This window comes from Gossypium hirsutum, chromosome A09 (genome assembly GCF_007990345.1).
Source record: "Gossypium hirsutum isolate 1008001.06 chromosome A09, Gossypium_hirsutum_v2.1, whole genome shotgun sequence".
NCBI lineage: Eukaryota > Viridiplantae > Streptophyta > Magnoliopsida > Malvales > Malvaceae > Gossypium > Gossypium hirsutum.
This window is the reverse complement of record NC_053432.1, coordinates 6,449,227-6,466,949: the sequence shown is the minus strand read 5'-3', so window position 1 is coordinate 6,466,949 and position 17,723 is coordinate 6,449,227. Positions and strand designations below refer to the sequence as shown.

At 32.6% G+C, this 17,723-nt stretch overlaps 1 protein-coding gene across 2 annotated transcripts; it reads right to left on the bottom strand.

The window, feature by feature from the left end:
- Positions 1-222: 222 nt before the first annotated feature.
- LOC107888634 (inositol hexakisphosphate and diphosphoinositol-pentakisphosphate kinase VIP2) lies at positions 223-13,090 on the bottom strand. 2 transcript variants are annotated; one of them, XM_041077470.1, is made up of 30 exons: positions 12,705-13,090; positions 12,460-12,519; positions 12,081-12,127; positions 11,245-11,328; positions 10,308-10,371; positions 9,787-9,940; positions 9,353-9,423; positions 9,027-9,131; positions 8,514-8,606; positions 7,764-7,838; positions 7,128-7,213; positions 6,736-6,942; positions 6,551-6,650; positions 6,390-6,460; positions 5,770-5,851; positions 5,392-5,550; positions 4,989-5,031; positions 4,700-4,782; positions 4,496-4,558; positions 4,344-4,418; positions 3,637-3,762; positions 3,247-3,488; positions 2,987-3,031; positions 2,272-2,338; positions 1,972-2,043; positions 1,523-1,776; positions 1,384-1,441; positions 1,083-1,250; positions 837-911; positions 223-680 (listed from the first exon to the last, which is right to left on the bottom strand). In XM_041077470.1, the coding sequence occupies exons 1-30, from the start codon at positions 12,777-12,779 to the stop codon at positions 414-416; spliced, it is 3,171 nt and encodes a 1,056-aa protein (XP_040933404.1). In that variant the 5' UTR covers positions 12,780-13,090; the 3' UTR covers positions 223-413. The 2 variants fall into 2 exon arrangements, with proteins under 2 accessions (XP_040933404.1, XP_040933403.1); XM_041077469.1 differs by having other exon boundaries at positions 12,687-13,072.
- Between the last annotated feature and the right edge of the window lie 4,633 nt (positions 13,091-17,723).

Here is a 17,723-nt window from a genome sequence, read left to right as displayed (position 1 = left end):
GCAAATCCATTAACAGATAATCATTTTAACGTCCAAATATTATCCCAAAAATGTCATCCCTAACTCAAGAGCGGAATACTAAGATATTTATATACAACTTTCTCCATAATCAAATTACTGGACCTCAAAAAATTCAATCATTTTTTTTCTAAATTAAACCGAATAACTTGCAAACCCAGCCACCTACTCTATAAACCAAACCTCCCAATTTTCTTTTCAAAATTGCTTTAACTAGAGGGAAATTTTATACAATTTTAAATCTTCCAACAAAACTCAGTTGTTGAAAGTCGTCAGGAGAAAACTGATTTAGTCAAACATTTCTTGGTTGTTATATTGAACAGAAGTAAAAACAAAAAAGTGAGATGCATCATTAGCACAACAAAAAGTAAAAGGGAAAATGAAGAACGAATTTGTTATTTTCCATTGGTATGAGCAGCATTCTTATGGAAAGGCCAAAGATTTACCAGACGCTCAAGCACCCCCGCACTTTTGGAAAAGTAACCCGAAAATCCGGCAGGAGTTGCTGGAGGAGGGAAGTCTTCCGCCGGCATTGCAAACGGACGAATCATCTTTTCCATTTTCTCTAATGTCAGATAGGATCCCAGTTCTTGCAGTCTTTCTGGACCCATTATCGGCAATGTATGCTCTTGGTGAAGTGAAGCAGCCTTGCTGTCATTCATCTGTCAACGCACATTGCATTAGTGTAGTTTCATGCAGCCAACAAGAAGTATAAAAATGGTTCATATCTATATAAAATTGAAAAAATATTGGAATTAACTTCAGATTTTGATCGTTTCTTCCATTAGAGTTTCTCTTTGTATATTCGACAGTATTACCTCCAATGGGGATAAATCTGCACCTCGGCTAAATGTCAACTCGATGCGGAACCTTTTTGGGTCTTCTAACGCTACCTGTAATTTCAATTCCATACATACATACACATAGTATGAGAAATCAATTTATATAAAGGTCGACTTGTTAGGAATGCCACTTGTTTACCAATGGCTGGATATGGCAGCATTTAGCTTAATGACTTGACCATCTCTCTCTGAGAAAGACCTATAATAAAGTAAGGCACCTACCTCTGTGTTCTCAAACATCCTTATCACAATGTAACTCATGTAGTCAAGCTCCTTGGTTTTATACAAACGTTTCAAGGCAGTCTGGCAAATAAGACTATCTTCTCCCTGAAGAGATTCATCCAGGTTACAGTAACGAAGCACGTTCATGAGGGAATGGATATGGGATTCCTGTCAGACAAATCAAGCCAAATTATTTTTAGCAAAAATAATTGGAAGTACATATATAGCAAATTTGGAAGTCTGCCAGTTAGGTTGAACACGAGAAAAGAGAATGGTTAGTTCTTTCGTGATTTGAACTTACTGATGTGAAGTAAAGGCGTGTTCTCACATGCCGCTCAGGTGTCCTGACATTTGCATACCTGAATGGACAAAGAGTCAAATATAAGATGATAAACTAAAATACAGGGAATAATGCATGAGTTAAAGGTTTTATATACGACTTGGGGTCCAAACGGTATTTAGTTTCTTTATCATCGTCATCTTCTTGATCCATTGAAATTTCACTTGTGGTGCTAGATCGCCTTGTGTCATCCCCATTGATGAAAAACTTTGGTGCAGAATCTTTATCATCCTTCCCATTCTTAGTTGATTTTGAGCACTTGTCTTGGTTACTTTTTAACTCAGCAACATTAAGGGCTTCTTCACGAGTATTCCTCAGATCGATCAAAACTTTACCCAACAAACGGCGTGCAATCTAAAGGAACAGAATAAAAATTAGGGGGGTGGGGAGAATTGCAAGTAGTTCATTTGCATTAATGAAGGTTAAATGTACATTGTTAAAGGGGGAAGCGTTAAGAACCTTCTAACATTAATAAATTAAGTAAAAATACTAAGTATGATCTTTTGTCCGAACATTTCTAATTGAATAAGAAATGCAGAAAGTAATCACCTTTGAACCAATTTTTAGTTTTTGCTTCGGATTAATGCCATATTCATTAGGAATGACACCATCTGCAAGAAGCTGCGACAAGATCACACAGACTAGTTAGGACAAAAACGGATGCAAAGGTCAATAAGCAGCCTAGGAAAATTTGGAAAACAATAGGATGTAGTCACCAAATGAAGAAAAGAAGATAAAAGTAAATGAAGAGGCTGCAGATCAGTACGTATGGCTGATTAAGATTAAATAGGGGTGAACTGCTAATATAGCCACTGTAAAAAATCAACTCTATGGTGGTAAGATGTTTACCTGTGCAACTTTAAAGAGCTCATCCAGACCTTTCAGATTAAGATGAGCATTGTGCAGAAGATCATATCTGCAATAGTAGGTTAATCAAACATATAAAAGTGTTAAGAAAGAAACGAAGCGTTTATATTTGTAAAGGCCAAGAACTTAATGTATTGTGAAAGTTCTAAAATTTAAAAATCAAGACAGAGCAAATTGCTTGAGTTTTAGGAGATTTGTATAATAGGTTTATGGACATCAAAATTATGGCGATGTCATACTATGCATTTTATCAATGCACTATTTTTCCTAATCTAAACAAACGCTAAATATGCAGATATCTCCTTAAAAGAAGCAAATGTTCAACCCTAAATCCAATACTACGGTGAGATGCAATCTCCAGTTCCTCAATCTACCTATACACCATCATCATAGATGGTTCATTTTCTAAAATTCAAAGAGATATTCACTTCAACAATAACGTGTAGTGCTGGAATGCAATCATGCAACAATCTCCTTGAGACAAATAGAAAATTTTCAAATTTCTGTTTAGAAAATTAAAAGGATAAATGAAAATAAATAAGAAAATTAAATTGGGAGAAAATTTAGGATGCAAAGAGAAATTCTTAAACCAAGAAGAAAGGATTTCCACACACTTTCTGAACTATAGAATTCGTTGTGCATAAAGTGCCTATTATCTAGAAAAGAAAATGCTTATAGAATTAAAATAGCTACTCACTTGCAAGAGTCATAAACATCAGGAATTTGAGTTATATCAAAGCGTCTGCAGGAAAGTCCAATGTTAGTAAAAACAATAATGCTAGAATAACATGTTAAGTAAGAAATCTAGTTTCAAGACACTAAATGGAAATTTATAGCTAGCTTAAAGATGGATAATGCTCTTCATATAATGTACATGAATGACAATTTAACATAACCGGCATAATATTCAGATACCTAATGCAGAAGTACAAGGAAGAATGGATGGTAGATACTTACCCCTTACGTTCATTATACAAATCTCTTTCAAGTTTTCTCCACCGAGCATACATCAACAGGAATCCCTCACTACCACAAGGCAATCCAGCAGCAATACGATCGATGTCAATATTTGTCTTACCAAGAGCTTTTGCTTGATCATATGGAGGAATCACATCGTATGGGCTTGCCTCTGTAAGAGTCTCGTCTTCATCCTTGGCAAGTAGTCTCACTTGTTCAGTAACCTTCTTAGTCAGGGTTACCTGGTATATAAAAGGTGCGAAATGAAAAGGGGGCAACAGAAAATTGGAAATACTTGCAATAGAATCTTCTATTGCATATTCACTTGGTAACAAAGGGAGGAGAGGAGTGACAACAGTGTTGCATATTCACTTGGTATGATGAAATTACCAGTTTCGGAAGCAGTTCAGAAGCATTAGAAGGCAATCCAGCTCCATCAGTCATCCAAGGACATTTAGATGTTCCGTTACTATGAATTTTCCTTGCACCAGATGTTATAATTTCATTCAGCCTAGCCTGCAAAATCCAGAGGAAGTCTAAGACAGCACTCAAAAATGTGAAAGAACGATTTTACCTTGAATGATCTGTCCTTATACCCTGTTCTAGGTGGGAAGGGTAGGGTGGTAACTTATGGAAATAGATGGGGAACAACATTGCAGAAGGCAATAACTAATGACCGCACAACTAAATAACATGTCCACAGAAATATAAACCCATTATTAAGCAGGCACCTAGAGCTTAAGATTTTAGATTGTTCCTGAACACTATATCAGAGTCTCTTTAGTCAAGTGATCCAGAGTTCCCTTATTCAGGTAATTGATAGGTTGATGCAAGGTCAAAAATGTTCATATGGATCCATGAGTTAACTTATTTGATTCTCCCGATTATATCCAGGTCATTCAAGGTCATAAATAAGCATTTTCAGAGCTCTGCTCTTGGCCCAATTAAATAATCAAGCCATTTGTAGTCAAAACTTCATAAAGCACACCAATGGATAGATAAATCAAATCAATTACCAAGCCAAGAATTCTAGTTTAATGAGTAGCCGTATGATGCAAAAACAGCTTGCAAAATCAACGGCAGGAAGAGATACAAACCTTGGCTTCTTCCATCTCAATGCTGGCATTGTCAAGTCCGTCCAACATTGAGGAGTCCTTGCTAACAAGGGAGACCTAAAAGGATAACCAACTCAGTCAAGCAAATTCAATGTTAAAAGGAAGAATGCACTCATTAAGGGAACATTACATACCAGGATTGGTGTTAGTTGCCCTTCAAGGTCAAGCAGGCCTTTAGCGAAAGCAGCAGCAGACATCTGTTAAATGATTTAATTTACAAACCTATTAATAATGCCAAACAACAATGACAATAAGGTTATAGCAACTTAGTTCAGATATGAATCACAAACAGGTAAAGATCAAAATCTATACTCATTCATCTATGACTTAAGGCATACCTGCACACGGCCCTCATCAGAACTGTAAATTTTTAGATCATGACGATATGTACTATGAAGGCGAAGCAGGCCAGTACCTTCACCTGTAATTTTATAAAATTCCATCAAGAAAAAGCTGCATACTCCTGAATTCATCTCTATTTTATCTACCAAACAAATAAAAACAAATCTTAAGAGTCAAGATTAACTTGAACAACTACTAAAAATGTCAACATATCTATAACGAGCACATTCCTGCCAAACAAGGTGAAGACTGCTAACAAAGATAAAAGGGTCTATTGTTGGTAACCTGGATACATGTTATTTCGGAAATATCTACCCAGTTCTTCTGCCTGCATGAGATTGAGAGACAAAAATCACGGAAGAGAAAAGAAAAAGGAAAACAAACAAATGAATCAACAGGTATTTAGCTAAATTTTTATTGCTGTGTCCAAAATGAATTTCTTTCCTTCCAAGTTCCAACCCTAGATGTCTTGAAGTGAATTTCCACTTTAAATTCAATAAACCCTTCTCATGTTTAACTTTTCAATGCTATCCCTTACTTTTAATTCAAATTCAAATAATTTTCTAAATTTATGGAATAGCTTGGCTTCTCAAGTGAAAAGTGATTCTCTTTACAAACTATAGGCTGATTGAACAGGTACTTGAACTAGAAATGTAGGAATTAAGAAAGGGAGGTTCATATTTATTACCTGCTTCCTCCCAGCATGTGTAAGGACACCCCCATATTTAAGAACCATTAGTGCTTCAACAGGCCGTTCTTCTTCACCTTCACCATTACTTTTTGGAACTTTAACCCACTTAAGAGGCTTTAACTGAACCTTTCTATAAATACCAGAAAAATGCCCTCCCTGGAATCAAAAGCATTTAGTATGAGACAGCCAGCCCATATTAACAATTAAAAAAAGGATATTATATAATCAAGAAATGATAATTTATGATAAAGGAGGAATGAGGAATCATGAACTTCTACATCCACACAAAGAGGTCTGCCCGAGTGCGATGATATAATGAATGCAGCAAAACTAGTAAACTGAAAAAGCAAGTCATTTCAAGATAAGATATATAACCTCCTCAAGTACTGCCTTAACTTGACGAAGCTTTTCAGCATGCTCAATATCTTCTGCTTCACTGTCACTGCCACGCCCTGGTCTATATCACATTAATATTCAAAAGATAAATCATTATTGACCTTTCAATAAATTCAAAATTCCAAGTGATAAAGTACTTTATAGGGAAAGGAAAACTAAAAATCATATGCAGATATTGCTACAGGTAGTAAACACCTTTCCTCCGCACCCCCCAAAAAATAATTAAAAGAAAATAAAGAAAGAAAAATTGCCTTCAAAGTTCTGTTAAGTACCAGAAGGCAGCTCAAATTCCCCCCCACCTTTTTTTTTCCTTTTGCCTCAGCTGTCAAAATCACATCTTTCCTCTTTTAAACTAACCAACAAGCATTAGTTACCTTCTTAGCTTCTCTCATTCAACTAAACCATAAAATTGATAGTTAGTGATTACAATATAGCCTCATTAAAACAAATCTCAATTCCCATCCTACTAATTTTTTTGCAATTCCTTTTTCCTGTCCGATAACATCCGCTGTTACAAACTTTTTCTTTCATTCCTTTTGATGTTTTGAGTTGTCATTGTTTTTGCTAGATAAGAAAATTTACAAAAAATGAAGAGCTACCTGTAACGGGGTACAAGCATTCTTGTGGCATCCAACAAATCTTGCAATTGAACAGCACTCTTAAGTTTTGTCTAATATGTGGTAAAAACAACAAACAGTTGCTTAGGCAACAGAATCTATTTGTAGAAAAGAAGTACGCAATAAAGAAGTGAAACAATCACCTCAGATCTGGGTCTTCCCCCATTGTACTTTAGCATCAGGTTTAGCAATTTTTCCTCAGTAACCTGCAATTTCACCTTCTGCTTGGGAGTTCTATCACCACTGCACATTCAGAACAGTTTATGAATAAAATGCAGGGATTTCCAACAAACTAAGGGAAAACAGTAAGGAAAATGGAGTAACATACTGGCGAATAACAACTATAACACAGCGTAGCTCCTCAGACTGCCCGAATGTGCCAATGATTCCACTTCCTTGACGAGTAAGTCCTTCAGAAGGCTGCACTGGTTCGTTTACCTTCCATGGTAAAGTTGGTGGTATTGCTGAGGAAAGATGAGGCGCTTTTGCATCTAAGAACATTTTCCTTAAAACACAAGCAGCATCATCGTAATACCTGTATAACAATAGAGCCTGTAAGTCTTTTCAAAACAATTAAACAAGACAAAATATGACCAGTTTAGAACAGGGGAAAATAAACACATCAACTCAAGACAATATGTGGTATAGTCAAATGAAAAAGACCTATGCTAAAAACACCATGAATAATCACGAGAGCAAAGAGAAGTTTATTAGCATTACTTGTGAGAATTTTTAACAAAACTCCATCCATTCACATCACAAACATAAGAACACCCATCAGAACGCAAAAGATCAAACCCACAAACCTGCAAGAAAACAAAATTGTTATCAAATGGACAGTTCTGTCAAAATAAGGAAAGCACATACTTCTTAATATACCCTATCTTTCTATGTTCGATTATAAGAGAAGATATGTGCAAATATTGCTGCAACACGTAGACAACCTCGAAAAAAGATATACATTAATTTTCTTCAATTGAACAAAACCATTCTTCGTAAATCAAATTGATAGTAAGTCCAACATGATACAAAAATCTTTATTGCCTTATGAGACTAACTCCTAAAACAGACCTCAAGAAGTGCAAGTAACATCTCAAGAAGCTAATATGAGCTTGTGATCAATCTTTTCAGAAAAGGCACGCTCTCAAAGCAAAAGAAATTACTATGAGAACATAATTATAGCAAACTTCATGTTTCAAAGGATCAGAAGTTAGAATGAGGAGGGAAGAAAAGGCATAGTGGAAAGAAAAACAAATGTGAGTCTTTTCGAGTAATATTTGCAGAACATAGGTGGTCATGTATACACAATGGTCAAACACTAAGGCATCTGTTGCAAAGGAGATTCAATCAACGTACCGCTTGCCTAAATGCAATGCAGACATCCCTTGCCATTTGCTTCTCATTAGGTGTCAGCAGCACAGGATACCTGACCTGTCATATAGGTAATAAAGATATGTTTCAAACATCATGCATTTCCAACCTTCATGTGCAAGTGTAATAGCACTGAATCAATTATGGGAGCAAAAGCGCTAAGTGACTAGAAACTAGTACTACATATTTCATCAATTATAATTAACCTTTCCATAAATTTTCACCGTGCATTTAATGGCAAATGATTAGTCACAAATCCAAGCAAATAATTTAAACCATTACTTGAGTAAGGTACAACCAAATTAGAGGCTTTTGCATTTGATATCCTGCAAACTATCATTTTAAATATAATTTTCTGCTAAACTATTGATTTAACAACGTACTTTATTGGCCATTTTCCACCATGCAGGGCTGTGAAGGTATGGGCAATGGTTTAAGTCATTCAAACGATTAAAACATCTAAAGCAATATGCGCATCATAGAGCACAACATGTTTACCTCCTTTGGCATATGCCTTATGTATACCGAGTTTCAACTTAAAAGTTAATGACCTGACTTTAATTTCTTTCACATAACAATCTAATTGGTACAATCTCCTGATAATTGATAAAGATTGTTTGGAATCAAGTGTTGACAAAGATACAAATATAGGGATTTCTGATGTGCACTCATGTGCATACATCAAAGAAAAGAAATAAAGAAAATGTTTTGGATAATATATTACCAAATACTTACTTCTTTGCCATCAGTGTTTCTCATAACAACACCATCAACAACAGGAGATTTCCTAGCCTCTGCATGAGCATATTCAGGGCCAACCGTATAGACCTACATTCATTTGACAAGATAATCAGACAAACTTGCAAAAGAGAGGGAAAGCAGAAGCAAGAGTATTGGCTAATGCTTAAACAAAACCTCAAAAAAAAAAAAACCAAAACAAAACAAAACCAGCAACAACTCAAGAAACCAATGTGTGATTGCAACTTGCAAGTAGGATAGCTATTTCTTATTGATACAAAAGTCAATGCCAAATTAAGTTCTGAATTAATAGTATCAAATTCAAAGAAACTGCAAATGTGAGGTACCCTTGATAATCTATTTCCCTCCACTCTCTCCCAATCAAACACAGTTCAGCATAAACAGCATTCTTCTTTAGTGCAAAAAGTTTACAAGAATTTAGTTTCATACAAGTATAATTTTAAAGAACAATAAATTAACTAGAAATTTCTTTTCACCAAAATGTACAACCTTGACATCTGTTCCTCCGGTCGGCATAAACTCCTCATATATGTAAGAACCTTCACGCCTTACTCTTCTAACTTCAGGATGGAACTCACTTGATCTGTTCCCAACCTAAAAAAAGATAATAAAAAATAAAGAAAAAAATAATACCATATTACAATTTAAATATTAAATCAATCATGGGACAGCTATTTGGAAATTGGCAGCCACATTTGAAAAGAAAATGAGCAAAAAAAGCATTTTCCAAAATAACCCCTGATGCTATAAAACTCATATCAGAGCTGAAAAATTACAGAAAAATTGTAGCCATAAGTTCAAGTAGGTATTCAGACCTTCCTAAACAATTTCTTCATGCCTCCACCTGCTGAGCTTGGGTAATATATCATTATACTATGATTATCCCCTTCAAAGAAGAACAAAATAAAGTTGTTAGCTTATGTGTAAACTGGAAAAAGGGTCAACCAATCAAACTAGAGCTGCAGTTGGTGCGATGCAATTATGAAGTACAAAAGAACAAGAATCCCTCCTGAGCACCATGAATTAGGTTTCAAACTCAACTGATTGCAGAAATGAGCAATATATGAAATGTCCACTAGTTTATCCTTTTCACAACCAAAAAGAAAAGATGTTTTAACATGCTTTGCAAGGAAGTTCAAGCTTTATGGAAACAAGAAGAATGACAGAAACATATTAAATCCATTCTCTGGATATTGACAAGAAGTAAATATATGCAAGAAGATAAAGGAAATATAAAGACCAAACTCACCATCAACAGGCTTCTCCACAAATGGCTTCCAAAAACGATTTCCATGGACCTCAACATAATCTTCTTCTTCAATAAAATAATCCAGGTCTTGGTATGGTTCTTCTCTATTTACAAGGGCATATCTAGGAACAGGAATTCCAAATTCTTCTAGTCGCTGGAATCCAAAAATAAATAGGTTAGTTTTAGGCAATCAATTGCTATATTAACATTATACATTTCAACTATATATAATTAGTTCTCAGCAGAGCTGGAAGGACAATTTTTTTCCCCCTCAAAGAATATAAGCTTTGACCAACTATGGTACAAGACTTAACCACACTGTCAATTGGTTCCAAAGCTAAGATATTACAGAAGGGGCAGAAGAAGAAGCCCCCTATTAAGGTCTCCTCTTCCAAAGGTCAAGGGCTATGTAAAAGTAACTGCCCTGATGTCCCTCGCTGAGGTGGAAAGTGGTCTTGGTTTTCTGAACTTGATTATGGATCAAAAATCTTGACGTGAAGATGGAAGTTTAGAATGTATACCTCATAAACCTTCCGTCGATCATGGAGAAGGTGTTGTGGGTCCAACTCATTCACAAGGAATGGTCTGAATCATAGAGAAGAAACAGTTGCAAAAATAATTAATTAGAAACTATAATAGAAATCAAATTTCTACAATCTTCAAAATATTGGTTGAGTATATTTAAGATGAACAATCAGATGAAGACACCAGTTAGATTATACTTCAATATAAGAAGGCCAAACTTAGTGCAGGTCTACACTCTAACTGAAGACTTAAATGATAGTTTACTAGTAGAAAACATGCCACTAAATATATAAAGGTGGCTCCTGTTGCAGTCATGCACGACCCAAATTTTAATTTTCCTACCTCAATTAGAGAGAAAATAACTGAATCATCACCTATCCGCTGCTCTTGAGCATCCTCTAATGGTCAATCTCCTTAGAGTCCAAAATATATTACAGCTGCAAAGACCTAAATCTTCTCCATATGGATGGACTGATGAGGCAAACTTTGCATGCTGATGCTTGGCAATTTAGATCTAAGATCCAATCAGAATTATTATAAATAATTTCTTTTCTTACATTAATTACAGATTCTCATTTAAGACCTGTATTAAGCTTTCAAAGCAAATTACCAGATATTCCCCCTAGTATCCTGTCTTAGAAATCTTCCCTAACTTTTCAATTTTAATTTGGTCAACATTTAGCATGTTCCTTGTTAATAAGGAGGCCTAATTAACAGCTCAAATATCCATAAAGTCTACTCAGAAGGTTTGATCCCAAAATTTTGAAATCATTATATCAAGTTTTCCATGTTAAGAATTAGAATAAGTAATCATATTAAAATATAAATTTAGGTAAAATTTCCTGCAATTTGAAATGGAATGATAACTCATTTTGAACTTGCACATAGAATACATGCATAAAAATAAACAATATCTATATTAAAAGAACTTACTTCCTTAAAGCAGCATATGCTTCAGCTTTCTCAAGGGGGTACCCAGAGGAGTAGAATGCAATCAAACAATCACAGATTGGCCAGCTGAAATATGCAAAACTATCATATATTAGACAATTTAATGACAAAGAACCTCTCAACCTAAATACGGCAGAGAAGTAACATGAATTGCAACCATAATATCAAGAATTATATTCATCAGTTATGCAAATATACATGGCTCTCTGTCTAATCCTCTACCTTAATTCCCTCCTAAAACTCAGACAGTCCTCCTAGAAGACGAGAGAGAGTTTTTTTTTTGGGGGGGGAAGAGAAGGTAAAATGTCAAACAAGGGACTAATGTTCAGTGACATAGTTGCTCCGCTCAAACTCTTTGAAAGAATAACAAATGTCAAAACAGTTAATCAATGGGGAGATGGAACTGCTAAACGGAAGACTTCAAAATTTTCAAGATAAATGCAACCAGTTTGTGCTGACTTCAACAGGACATTTAATTTGCAAATGTTGGCCCTCCTCCACAACTCTTCTATATTTTCCTTCTTTTTTATCAACATTAACGTTCAAACTATTGAAATTCACAAGAAAATTAAAAATATATATGTTACCGGACTTGAACTCTAGAGAAGTTTGGATACAAGTATATATCCACACAGTTTGGAGATCATACCCCTTAAAATCATGTCTCAAAGTCAGACACACAGGTGCAGAACAGAAATGATTTAGGGAAAGTAAAGAGTCCCAATAACAAAGATTATACTAATTATAACCAATATTATCAGCAATACCATAATGTAAATCACAGTCGTTGTGTTTCAACCAATTTGCTGAAAACGTACCTTTCTATTGGTTCTTCAAGAATAACTTTATCGCCAAAATATATAATCTACAACAAAAAGAAAAGAAACATTGCAGTACAAGGAATCTATAGGAATAAAACAACATAAAATTTAACACGCGCACTTCCATGCCTACACGGACTAACAAATTCCCCCATAGTATTTAATAAAAACTAGAGAATTTACACTAAATTTTTTTTTTCAATAAATCATGATTATCCTCACAAAAACTAAAAATACATATATCGCACAAGTCAGCAGTTATATTTCTCCTCAACTAATTCAAATTCCACAAATTTACCTCACTTTAAAAATAAAATAAAATAAAAATAAAGCAGATGCATTTAAATTTAGGCTTTAGAAAATATATACGATCTACCTCAAATTCGCCAAAAGCCTTAAGCCTGTCCAGAATCTGTCCCATTGGAGCAGAAAAAACCTGCAAATAGAAACCCGAAAACTTTCAAAAGCTCTAAATTTAAGCAGTAAAACAGAGCAATATGTACTAAATAAATCATACATTCTCTTAATAAGTTTTCATTAAAAAAAGTATAGTTTTCATATATTTAGTAGAAAACTCGAGCGAACAAAAGATGGTTAAAAAACCTCGCTTCCGCATTTCACCTTCTTTTCCATGACGCAAACTCCAACAGTTATCTTCTTATTTCCTCTAATTTCTTCTTCATCTCCTCCTCCCATCTCTTCCCTTTCTTTTTTTTTTTTCTTTTTCGCTCAGAAAACGATGCGAAAACACCAAACGAATATCTTCAGCTTCCAATCACCGCCACAACACCAACCGGAACAGGAAGTTTCTCCAGATAGGTGTATTCTATACGAAATACGTATACGAATACGTATGCAAGAGCTAGAAGGCTTTTTTTTTAACGAAAAGAAAAACAGAGAGCCCGGTTCAGCTAAGAAGAAAGAAAGCAAGCAAGGCGGTGAGTATGAGTCACGAAAAATATTAGAGATGAAAATGAAATGGAACGGTTTTGGAGCCAAACATGAATAAAAATCAGCGGATTTTATTTTCCATATTTGTTTTATTTATTTATTTAAATTTAAAAATATAGATATATGTTATTGGGGGATGTTTGGGAGCAAGAGATTTTGGATTCTGGAATATGCAAGTGGATCATGATTTTGCTTTAGGAAACTGAAGGGGACGTGTAAAGTTAAAAGGTTTTTTGTTTTTTATTGATTCCATGCTTTTATATTGGAGATTTTAGTTCTGGAAATTTATTTTTTACACATCAACTGACAAGTAACAAATTTGGTGCTGTGTGTGTCATTTTCCATAAACTATTATTTTATTACTACCCAAAACATTATCCTTAAAAAAAAGGGGTGGCGCAACTTCAAATCTTTCAACAAGTGGCTGACCTTGATAATTCTCTATTTCACGCCAAAATTAGGGGTTAATGCCTAAATTTTTTTTAATTAGACTTTTAGGTTGTGTTTAGAAAGAGAACGAGAATGTACTTATTAAGAAAATAGATTATTTTTGAATAAGTAAATAAATTGAAATTAAATTATAAATACAATAACATGGCATAAGTAAATAAGTAAATGAATAATTTTTATTTTTTTTGTTATTATTGAATTCATGAACATGTCACATGTTACAACTCACAGCTCACATGTAATTGCTTACTTTTAATGTGGTTCGTTGATGGGTTATTGTTGGAGTATATTAGTGACAAGAATATATGAAAAAAGTTTGCCTACTATTTTTATAATATTTTTGCACAAAACTTAAATTACAAATTATTTTGAGTTTTCAAAATTCTCCAAAACCAAATCTTTATTTTGTTAATTTTAAAAGAAATATTAAATTGTTTTTTTTTATTTTTTTAATCCGTAAATTTATATTTTATTTCTAACTTTAACTTTATTAAAAATAACATTCACGTGTATAATATTTTTAAAAAAATAATTAATTTTTAATATAATATACGCGTAAATTATTATGTAAGCAGAGACGGATACGGAAAAAGATTTTGATAGAAAGACAGAAATGAAACTTGTTGTGAAAAGGGGAATGATTGTAATTGAACATCTAAGCCTCTACTCGTCAAGATTTTGAAGGTTGACCAAATGATAAACATGTTGTAATTGAATTTTTGTTAAAGAAGGATTCGTAAGTAAAATTAAGGTAAAATGGGCGAAAGCGTGTAACGTAATCAATGATAATTGTGGAGAATTTAAAGAGAGCCCCACAAGTTTCGCTTCCAAATTAAGGCTCCATTTTTACTGAATTTAATCTTTTTAATTTTATTTTTTTCCAGATCATTTTTTCCAATTTAGTTCCATCTGATATATATACGTGAAAATTAAATTTACTATTAAACTAATATTATGTTTCACATTTATTTTATATTTTAAATAATCGTGTAAATAATGTAACGATTAATTAATTAATTTGATCACACAAAATGACCCAATAAATAAAGAATTTATACGGATTTACTCATTATATTTTTTTTGAATAAAATCTAAAAAATTAAAAAATAAAAATTTATATAAAATCTAAAGAACTATTTAAATTTACAAAAAATCCTCTTCTTCAACATAGAACCTAATCATTATCCCTTTATAAAAGCAATCATAGCAATAATTCTTCAACAAATAACCCAAAATGATTTCCAAAATAAATAAATAAAAATAGATACAAGGTTTAAAATTTTCATATTTCTTTGTGGGTTTTGGTATTTGAATTGTTTGACTTCAACATTTGTAATGGTGCCCTCTTCCATGGACTGATTTCACCATGGAAACATTTTCTGGCCATTAGGAATTCATCAAACCAAGATAATTAGTATCATAATCATTTTTATATTCACATAGGTATGAAGATTAATTTCAAATATAAAATATTTATTAGTTATAGGGTTAAATTACTATTTATTGGAATTTGAATGTTTTGTATGCTTTATATTTTACAATTGTTACTACATTGACGCTTGGACTAAATAACTATTGTCACATTGGAGCTTAAACTTTTTTTGTCCAAGTTAATCCTTGAACTTAACAATTGTTCTCACATTAGAGTCTGAACTTAGCAATTGTTCCCATATTAGGGCCTAAACTTTAGGGTTTTCAAGGGCTAACTTAGATTATAATAAAAAGTTAAAGTCTCAATGTGGAAACAATTGTTAAATTCAAGGCTTAACTTAGATTAAAAAAATCTCACACCCCAATGTGAAAAACATTGTCGAATTAATTGCCAAGTCTAGAGCCTAACTTGGATAAAAAAAGCTCAAACCTCAATATAAAAATTATTGCTAAGTTCAAACTCCAAAATATTATTTAACCCTTAATTATATAATATATTCGTCAAATATATACAATATTTCCTAATAAACTTCACAATTATAATTCATTATTTAATAAATTCAAAATAAAAAAAATGCATCCAAAATAAGTGGTAAATGGTTTTTGCTTTGGAGTGCAATGTTGAGAGTTTAGACTTTGAGAAGAGTTAATATTTAGTAAACAAATAATAAGGTAGTGTTTGGAAAACCACTTAATAATTATTTGTAATTATACAGCGATAACATGTTTGTATAATTATGGTAATTGGTGGGTCTCTTTGAGTTGGGTGTAATTAAGTGGTCCAATTATACTTTCCAATTCTTACAAGAAAATGAGAATTGGAGTAACTATGCAGGTAATTACACTTAAATCTAATTTTTTTTTAAAAAATTATACAAGTTATAAAAATTATATTATAAGCATAAACACATATGAGTGTTTGAAATGATTATAACAAAAAAAATTTATATTATAAATCTTTAAAAAATTATCTTATAAAAATATTTTATGTATTTTATAAAGTCATAACAAAAAAATTATATTATTTAAATCTTAAAAATTTTCTAAACTTATAGCAAAAAAGTTTATTATATGAAATCATTTACATATTATAAAAGTGTTATAATATATTTATTTAAAAAAATATGACCAAAAAGTATAAGCATAACTTATTTACGAGTTCATGCTATATACTATAAAAATAATATTTTTATTCATAATTTTTTTATTGTAACTTATTTATAAAAAATAATTTTCTAAATGTAAAATTATACTACTTATAAGAAGTGCTATGAAAGTTACTTGGAAATTTATAAGAACTTATTTATAAATGTTATATATTATAAAATTTATATTATTTTTTACTTAAATTACGTATTATAAAAATGGATATAGCCTAACAAAAGTCTTTCTCCAAATTAAGCTTATATAAGTTTTTATAACTAAAGTCATAGACTATTTAGATTATGAATCTAAATATTATAAGGTCGATGCAAATTATGCAAAGACAAAACGTTTTATTGCACCATATCGTGGAGTATAATACTATATGAGAGAACAATGCCAAACACAAGAAACACAGACAACTCATGAACTCTTTAATTTGAAATATTCAAGGCTTCAATAATGCAATTGAAAAGACATTTGTTGTTCTAAAAAATATTTCTCATATTAAAAACATCACCTTAGTATAACATAAAAAAAAAGATTGGATCGTACTAGCATATTATATATTTCATAACTTCATCATATGGGGAATTGAAATGATTTATACTTTGAAAAAGCACATGAAAGAAGAAGATATTGATAATCTTAATGATGCAAATTCAAATTTAGATGATGATGATGAACTCGACCAATAACCAACAAATGATTATAAAGAGTATATGTTAAATATTAAAGAGGGGATAACCTAACGAATAGATTTATTCATAGGTCAAACTACCCACCCAAAACTAAGAGGGTTTGAGCAAAAAAATTAGGCCCAAAAATTGGGCTTGGGAAAAAAATTAGCCCCGTTTAAAGAATGGGTTGGGCTCAAGCTTAAACATTCAAGGCCTCGAGCCCAACCCAACCTGACCCAACCCATTTTTAAGTTAGCAATGTTTTATGTTATGTTTTTTTATATATTATGTAATTTATAACACATAAAATTTATCTATAGTAGTATACAATGGGGTTAAATATAAAATTGGTATCCGAACTTGTACACTTCGCCCAAATTGGTACTTATGGTTTTTTTTGTCCCAGATTGGTACCCGAAATTTTTTTTCCGTCTATTATATTGGTACCCGAGCTTAATGTTGTTACTTTTTTTTACTGACGTGACAACGCCAGCAATTCGCACACCGCCATGTGGATTGATATTTGCAGCTTTTTCTTTTTCTTTTTATTTTCTTTTTCATTTTTCATTTTTCATTTTTTTTCTTTTTCCTTTTTTTTTCTTTTTTCTTTTTCCTTGTAACATCCTTACCCGACTTGATCACCGCCTTCGAGTAATGAGTGCCACAAATGAACCGAGTTAGACTAAGCACAATTTTTTAAACTTAACAATTTTAAGGATTGGCTACTTCTTACAACAGAAACCTTAAACTAGAATAAGAACTTACTGTCCCTATTTTTAACTCTAAGGAAACTATTTAATTACAATATATTTAACTCTAAGGCGAAGCCTCTAAAGATTCCCCCCTTCCTATGTGCATGACATCATACTAACAATGATCTTCGGTCTAGCTTGGTCCCTCCTCAAGATCTTTAATCACCTTTGAGCCCTGCAAACATAGGCCAAATTTCTACAGGTTCAAAAGAACTTGTGAGTTTCTTTAATGT

Bases quoted from the DNA above. Each gene is read 5' to 3' on its own strand.
- LOC107888634 (XM_041077469.1), bottom strand. From the start codon at position 12,779: ATGGGAGGAGGAGATGAAGAAGAAATTAGAGGAAATAAGAAGATAACT. The intron at 8,607-9,026 runs GTTGTACATTTT...AAATGAATGTAG, and splicing joins CCGGAGGAACAGATGTCAAG to GTCTATACGGTTGGCCCTGA. The intron at 912-1,082 runs GTAGGTGCCTTA...TTGAAATTACAG, and splicing joins GGATGTTTGAGAACACAGAG to GTAGCGTTAGAAGACCCAAA.